This window comes from Phoenix dactylifera, chromosome 6 (genome assembly GCF_009389715.1).
Source record: "Phoenix dactylifera cultivar Barhee BC4 chromosome 6, palm_55x_up_171113_PBpolish2nd_filt_p, whole genome shotgun sequence".
NCBI classification, from domain to species: domain Eukaryota; kingdom Viridiplantae; phylum Streptophyta; class Magnoliopsida; order Arecales; family Arecaceae; genus Phoenix; species Phoenix dactylifera.
In genome coordinates, this window is record NC_052397.1 from 14,821,356 (window position 1) to 14,830,058 (window position 8,703).

The 8,703-nt window shown below is 38.6% G+C and overlaps 1 protein-coding gene across 1 annotated transcript; it reads right to left on the reverse strand.

Moving 5' to 3' along the window:
- Window positions 1–807: 807 nt before the first annotated feature.
- Window positions 808–8,297, reverse strand: LOC103709253 (zinc finger RNA-binding protein-like). Its single transcript, XM_008794515.4, has 2 exons — window positions 7,657–8,297; window positions 808–1,572 (listed from the first exon to the last, which is right to left on the reverse strand). The coding sequence occupies exons 1-2, from the start codon at window positions 8,146–8,148 to the stop codon at window positions 1,003–1,005; spliced, it is 1,062 nt and encodes a 353-aa protein (XP_008792737.2). The 5' UTR covers window positions 8,149–8,297; the 3' UTR covers window positions 808–1,002.
- Between the last annotated feature and the right edge of the window lie 406 nt (window positions 8,298–8,703).

Genomic DNA, 8,703 nt, shown 5'->3' on the forward strand with positions numbered 1-8,703 from the left:
GCTACTTGGATAGGTTAACTTAGAGCCTAAACCAAATTTGGGGCTATTTTACTTGGATTCAAGCAAACCAATATGAATCCTATGACCATCCTATCTCGCTCTCTCCTTGTGAGGTTGTTCAATCTCTTCATAAATCCTAGCTAGTTTGATAGTTTGAGATCCTAAATCTAAATTTCACTACCAATAAATTGTTTGCAGTATGATGAGCAATTCCAGTGAGGAGTTCAATTGCTATTACACTGGGGAGTTCAATTGAGGAGGACCCAACAAGCAGTTGTTCCAACCATGTATTAGATGGATTCAGCATGCAAGCTGTTTCTAACCTGCTGCATGGGTCCACTCGGACAAATCATGTCACCAACTTGCACTGCTTGCCTTACTTGCACAAATGACGATTTATTTTCATACAAGCGTAATGTGGTTTGAAACTAGAGAAGAAATTAAAGCAGATCCGCCACCAGAGCAATGGAAAAACTTAAATCGCAAACATCACAACTACACCATTGATCTCAAATAATCAAGAATGAAACAAACCAATTCTCTCAATTTGGGCATTTGATATCTATAGGCAGGAGCAACTGTGAAATACTCCCCTTCTCATCATGCAACAATAGCAAGGGACTAACATGATATGAAACATAAGCACAAATTAGTAACATCGGTATCCTACAAAAAGGGTTAATGTTCTATCTACAAACTTTACCATCTAGAAGAGATCCATACTCAATTCCTTTTAAGGCCAACAGGAATATAAAAAAAGATATAACTTAAAGTTAATTTAACATAAAACAAACACATAAGCTGAGATTTGATTCCCGGTATTATCCCAGGCACTGAGCTGAGCAAGAAGAAATATATGGTAGAGAAAAGCTGAACAAAGTTAATACCAGGAAATGATGGACAAATCTAAGCTCAAATAACATACAGGTAGTTGGCTTCTCATCATTGTAACAATATATAAAGAGAGCACAAAAGTAATGTTTAAACTTTAAACCATCCATGTCATTTCTTAACTATATCTGATGCAGCTGCAACTTCTTGTTCTTGCAGCTTTTTCACCATGGCAGCATGCTTCTGCCCTGCAACATGGTACTCAAACACTTTCTCGCTGTTAACTACAACATTGCAAATAGTGCAAACCTTAACACCCTCCGCAGCTGCCCCACCTTCCAAAACTCTCCTTTTTTTGGCTTCCAGCTCCTCTGCCGATGCTGGAGCTCCCTTCTGCTTTGCTTTCTCACCTACAGTTTTGCTTTTCTCAGCATCTGGAATTTCCTTCCTCTCAACTGTGGCTTTTGGAGCTTTAGAATGATTTGCTGTAATAGACTCCTGAAGTTTCTGCAACGTTTTCTTGTGTTTTTTTCCTTGTTTGTGGGACTTCAGAACTTCTGGCGTGTTACACTCAATCTTACAGACCTCACAGTATGCTGATTGCACAACCTTGGTGACCTTCTTCCGGCCCCTCTTCTTTGTTTTTTCAGAGGTTAGATGTGACGCACCACCATGCAAGTGCAGGGATCTTACCTGGGGTGGAGCTGCTGGCTCCAGGCCATTGGAAGACCTTGCTAGGACCTGCAAGATGAAATATCATAGGAGGTTAATTCATAGTGAAAAAAATGAAAAAGAGTCATAAAAACTAAACAAGTACACAACATATCACGTCAGTGCCTCTTCAAATCTCCACCCCAAACCCCCTCCCCACCCTACAATCTTATACACACAAATGACAATAACAATAACAATACAAACAACAATAATATTAATGATGTACTAGTAATTGGAGCTTACAGTAAGTCATAGGGATCTGAATATGACATTATATGTATTGGCATAACAAAATGTAACCCTTTTGAAGGAATTAGTCTTCACCAGGGGTTGGAGTTCCTCTTCCATGATAACAATTTTACGTTCAAACAAAACCACAAAAGCCTGGTTTGAGCAGGAACATTTGCATGAGGCCTATCATTACATGCAGAGTAACAGCCATACATTTCAACATCTTCATCACTCCTTATGAAGAGATCAAGGAAAGCTGTCCACCTGTTGCTTTTCAAATATTCAATCTGTCCTCACAAAGGACACCAATATCTCAGGAAATTGGAGGGTGCAATGCCTTGGCTGCTGCTGATAACGTCAGCATTGACAAAAAGATCAAGGGATTTACAAGCAACCTATTAAATGCCTCCGGTCAATTGTTAAAGAGGCAGAGGAAAAGCAAATCCACTAGTCTTAATACCAGAATTTTTCAAACAATCTTTCCAGGAAGCAAAGGAGAACCACAGTGACCTTTAGTTTTTCATCTTTCCAGAAAGCAAAGAAACTTCATATTTTGTCATCCTACAATAATACCAATATAGAGGGTGAGACCTGGCAGCTGGCGCAGCTGTAAAGTTGCTCCATTCTGACCTGAAGGTTACAGGTTTGGAACATAGAACTGGGACCTGCCTCAGTGGGCAAGCAACCACCAAAGGTTCTGGTTCTATTCTTGGATGGTGCACCCCAAAAAATCAGGACCTCGGTAATTATAATGCAGGTGGGTCTCCCTCCTTTTATCTCAAAAAGAAGAAGAAAAAACTCTTGGATGGATGTTGTCCATCAAATCAAAGATAATCATATACCAGTGGCACATGACTGGATTGCCTATCCTATAGCACCTTCAACGATAAGACTAACATGACAATGATTTTTTAAAATTGTACTTGAACTAGTTCACAGAATCTACGGGAACTTTAATATCACTTCAGATTATTAAAGATGTTACATCAAGAATCTTCAATAGGAGGACCTTCTTTTTTGACTTCACAACCATAAGATCAGCCAGATCTGCAAGTAAAATATGTCACTTCGTAATCCATTGGAGACAGGTTTCTACCTACCATCATTATTCGTCCTCCAAAGAATTCCAAAACAGGGACTGGATTTGCTGTATTTATTCTGAGTGAGTGTCCTAGCACTCCAAGGTGAATGTACAAGAGCCTTCAGTCAAAAACATATCTGATTTTATACAGTCATAAAACTGCCATGAAAAGAAAAAATCATAATGGGATTAGAATTTGCAATTAAAAAAGAAGGTAGGAATATGGACATTTACTAGAGGATAGGACAAATAACAAGGCTATCATACTTGGACTTGGTAGCAAGTTATGTCAATTTCAGATGCAAGGACCTTCCCAATTTAACAAGGAAAACAGCAATTCCCCATACATATAACTGTTCTGTTGTATGCATGCAGGTTGATGCGGACATATCTTACAATCAATCTGCATGCCCACCCTTTAATTAAAAATACTGTTTCTACTTGTCTACATTAACAGCATCTATTATAAAGATCAGATTTTGAGAAATCTATAGCTCATATAAAAAGCATTGTATTTGATTTCTTGAAGAAAATTTCCTGGACAATTGCTGCTGCCAAGGGGAAAATTATAATCCTGCTAGGAACTAGCTGAAGACATGTATGTACGCATATGAAATATATAAAGCATTTCAAAAGCTATATGCATCCCTATATTACTAAATCACCAAGCCCCGCATTTATTTGCACGAGATACTGCAAAGAAGAACACGTGCAAAGAAAGGGAAACAAACAAAGAAAAACCACATACCATCTATAAGCTAATGATACAGAAGCACTAAGACCACATGTAGGAAGTGAACAACTAGAAACATACTCCTCCTGATTCATTTATAGCAAATAAACATCATTAAACTACTTCATATCAACTCACACGATGGTCGTAAGCTATTTGGAGAAGAATCAAAAGAGATCCGCAACCATGACATGCAACGAAAGCCTTGAAATGCAAACAACATAATTATGATGTTGCTCTCAAATGATTCAGAATGAAATGACGCAACTTTCTCAACTTGGCTGTACAAGATCTCCACCATGGATGGAAAGAAAACATAAACAGAAACTTTTATATATCAGCATCCAAGAATCACTAGAGATTAACATAATATGAAGCAGAAGCAGAAATTGAATTACCATAAATCCTGCAAAAAGAGACAGTAATATCTTCAGATTCACCTACAAGAACAGATTCCTAGTCTGATCTTTATGTTTCCCTAATGACAATAAAACACGTCTTCTTAGGGAAAAGTGAAGCAGGTCAATTTCCTTATTATAATCTCTGCAAAAGATAATTTTTTATGGAGCAGAGTCCACACAGTTGGTTGATCTGAAATCTGTCTTTGGTTTCTTTATATGTGCAGTTGGTTTAAAAACCAATATGAACAAAAATTTCCCTTTTGTAGGGGTGGAGGTTACCCTAATTACAAAGGCTCAGTTATCTGACAACGCAAGTACAGATCTTCCACCTTGGACTTGAGTGTCCACTGCAGGAGTTAACAGTCTCATTGGTTAAAGGGTAAAAATTACCAGTAGTCAAATGCATGTCATACCATACGTGGAACCAAATTCAAATTCCATGAAAGCTAGGGCAACCCCCATTTTGAGGGCTTCACATAGCAACTGATACCATCTCTAGAATGAATATTATGTTACATGGACATGGGAATCAGGTGCAACCGTGCAACTATGTATTTAAGTGTCAAATCCTTTTAACTTTTAGAAATTCTTCTTGCCAACCCTAAGTGTCATGCATACATCCATTTCTAAGTACCAAGTGAAGGAGTACAAATCAAAGGGTCTGGGTAACAAAGGTGAAGAGTAGACAGTGACATCACAAATGGAAACCATGGAATTTCAACAACTATGAATGTGGCCATCAAAAAGCTGATTATGGGTTGGATACTGTTAGAGTCCATTGGAACCTCACAACTGAAGTACCAAAGTGCCTTGGAGGGATGCATTTTATGAGACCAGATCTTCAAAGTCCAACATTTAGATTTAGTGGAAAGCAAGGGTAAGACTTTGAAAAGATTGATGGCACAGACTTGCTACTTCAGAATATGACATAACCCACCTCTCTCACCACATATACGATGGACATTGCTGTTCAAATTATTGCAGATAAGTAACAATCTTTTTGTAAAATTTTCAACAGTTCCATGTATGTATTTAAAGTTTAAACCAGGCATGAATGTTCTCAAGCCCACCTGTGCTTGTCCAACACCTTTAATAGGGTATATTGGTATAGAAGGGTTATCCTGGTCTACTTTAAGATGGCACGAGCTTGACGTGCCAGCCCATTTTGCCCAGCTAATATCTGCAGGGAAATGATACCAACGATTATGTCTCTTGACTAAGAAAATTCCTGATTACTTAAATCACTGAGAGTCACCACATTAGACCTTTAGTCTCCCAAAAGCCTAACAAGGTGATGCTTTTATACAGTAGAAACATAAAAATGTGATTGTGATCACTCACACACAGTTTTAAACTTTTAATAGTATAGTTAGTTGGATAGTCAATACGACAATAAACCTCATTCCCACGTGATATCGTGCTGCTGAATACAAAGAAATCTTCATGGTGCATAAAAAAAATCCCAAGTACATCATCTTGGTCCTTTTAGCACTCCATAAGGTGTTACACTATTCTGGAGATTCAATGGCTGTTCTCAACCAGGTTATGGGATGATGAAATGCTTTTAGGGATCTAAGGGACTCAGACTGCAAATTTCTTTCCAAAAAATCAATAGATTGGCAAGGCATTTGAGCAGAATTGTGATACATGATCTTGATAAAAAGGACAGAAAAATATCATGGATCCCAGAGCTTGCAAAGTAACAAGGATGCCATGACATGCTGGGCAACCTTCACAACAATAAAGTCACCAATAGGCTCTTAGCTCACTTTAAGGAGGTTCTTGCTAAAAGAAGACAGATGTAAGCATTTGAATACAGGACAAAGGTAGATCTTTTCAGTTCATTTATTATTTTCCCTTTTCTTCATGAAAAAGGAAAACTACAACAGATACCAGAAATGAACAAGCATTTTAACAGTTCTACCTGCAAAATAGAGTGTTGGGATTAATTTTAGTCTAACAAGCGGCACAAAAAAAATTAAGGTTGCTAAATGTTAATATCTCGGCTATCTCTTGGGTGGCCAATATTTCAATGAACGAACTCTTGTTTTATCTCAACCAAGATGGAAGGCTGGGAAGATGTGGAAGGAACCAAGATAACCTAATATCTTAGTCAATATATAGGAGTCAAAATATTGAATTATCAGCCAAAGTAGTAACACCAATATGAACTACCATTTTATGGCATTAATGTTATACATAAAAATAAAAACCATTTAAAATAATAAATTGAAATTAGAAAACTCGAATGAAATATTAAAATTGTACCAGCCAATATCTCGTGATGTTTCTTAGTTCACATTAGCATGGGTAATATGGGCTGATATATACATACATACATACATGCATACATACATACATACATATATATATATATATATATGTGTGTGTGTGTGTGTGTGTGTGTGTGTGTGTGGATAATATGGGCTGATATATACATACATACATACATACATATATATATATATATATGTATTTATTGAGGTCTCTGCCAAGACAGAAACATCATGTGAAATGTGCACAATGAAAAAGTAGGGAAGTGAGCGAATAATAAATGATACTTTCACATGGTCCATGCAACTGTCAATATAGAAATTATGCTTAAAATTTAAATACCGTGCTATGTGTATTGACCAATGTTACCTGAGGTCTTGAACAATTCAAAATTTCAGCTTTTGACATATCCTGGCACTTGAATGTTTCATGAACTCCTTGACACTTTAAATTAATAGAATATAATGCCATCACCGCTACATGTCAACTTTTGGCATTTATGCCTCGAACTTTTTGAGTATAACATAACATTTAGCAAAAGTCTTATCAATTCTATCAAGTTAAATCATTCATTATATACAAAGCCATATATATTTGCACCTTAGAAATGCAAGGAAGAGTGGGTGCAGAAGCAAGTAAGGTTGCAGGCGCATGGAAACAGATATCTTACTTGCTTCTGCTCGATTCTAGGCATATCATACCAAATTAGTGTGGAACTGAGTCAGTCTGTTGGTTTGGTACCGAAACTAATCCATATTGGTCCGAACCAGTTCGAACTGAGTGGAACTGTCTAATTTTGTTCAATAGAAACCATGATTAGAAGGAGAAAAAAGGACCTGAAATTTATCTCGGTACGAAGCGCAACCATGCCATACCAATTACACCATACCATATCAGTCATGTACCGGTACAATACTTGGTATCGAGATTGTGGATCTTGCTAGAAAGTACTTTGGAAGCAAGTGTAGATTTGATATTCTAGAGAGTTTCTAAAGTGAGTGTATTAACCTAATAGACGCTTCTTGCTACTAAGATTTGCACCATAATATGCACATGTTCTCATTGTCCAATTTTTTGAAGGTTCCCATGTCCAACTATTGTAGATTGGACACCTAACACCTTTGTCATGTGTCCAAGTAACATTGCAAAAGCAATTTTGGGAAGGGATTAAGTGATTACAAGACAATAGTAGAGTCATGGAGTTTCTTACACTATAAGGCGATTCAGTAACTAAATCTAACCCATTCTACGGAATCACTATAACAATCACAAGTTCTGAAAAAAGTAACCTTAAAACGCATTACAAACTTAGTAACAAACAATAAAATCTCAAGAAGAAAAGAGTTCTAATATTCTTCAAAAATTGGAAGTGTATAGAGAGAGGGACTCACCGGTCCGTAGCTGTGGGGATCGACTCCATACTGCCGAACCGCCTCCTTCACCGCAAGGCTATGCGGGTCCTCGCCTCCACCACCATAGTAATATGCCGACGGGCCACCAACCCCAGCCGCCGCCGCCGCCGGCGGTGGGACCGCCCCAGGGTACGAATAAGGCACGGCATGGAGTCCATCGTAGCCCCCGTGAGCGGCGTAAGGGCAAGGGGCGTAGGTGTCCGCCGACGGGGGTCGGAGGGCTCCGGCGCCGGCGGCGGAGGGGAGGGGGGCGTCGTGGGTGGGGGTGTGGTAATGGTTAGGGTTAGGGTTGGGGTAGTAATAGCCTGCAGTGGAGGAGGAGGGCTGGGGTTGCTGGTGGTGCTGGATCACGTCAGGGTGGTGGACGTACGGCGGCGGCGCATAGTAGAGGTGGTGGTGGTGGTGGTGCACCGGAGGCGGCGCCGCCTGGGGTTCCCCCCAGCTACTGCCGTAATCCATGGGAGATGGCATTCAGAGAGAGAGAGACGGGAAGGAACTCTATCTTTCAGAGTGCCCTCTCGTCTCTCGATCCTTCTACTATTCTTAGCTATTATATTTGTATTTCTTTATATTTTTTTATATTTCTTGTGTCGTAATAAAACGTTAGGGGTTTGCCTCGTCGCCTTGGGGTTTGGAATGCTCAGCAAGAGATGAACAGGAGTCCTATAGTGAATAACGTACGGAGCAACCCAGCTCTTCTGGCATCCATCTTTCCAAACAAAAAACAAAAAAAACAAAAAAAAAAAAAAGAGAGGATAGAATTCCTTCTACTAATAGAAGCCATCATTCCACGAAAATCATGGCATTTTCTCTTCTTTCTCATGAGGTCTTTCTTCTCGTCTGATAAGTTCTCTTCTCCTCGTGTGAATTTTTTTCTTTATGAAGACATCCAAAATATAATGTTCATCAGTATATATAGTCAGATGATACACATCTAACAAAATAGTTATCCAACATTCCAATACACACCTCTAAGTAAATCGATATATAATTATAAAACATAGTATTAATCAGTACACACTATAT

Bases quoted from the DNA above. Each gene is read 5' to 3' on its own strand.
- LOC103709253 (XM_008794515.4), bottom strand. From the start codon at position 8,148: ATGCCATCTCCCATGGATTACGGCAGTAGCTGGGGGGAACCCCAGGCG. The intron at 1,573-7,656 runs GTGAGTCCCTCT...TTCATCTTGCAG, and splicing joins ATCCCCACAGCTACGGACCG to GTCCTAGCAAGGTCTTCCAA.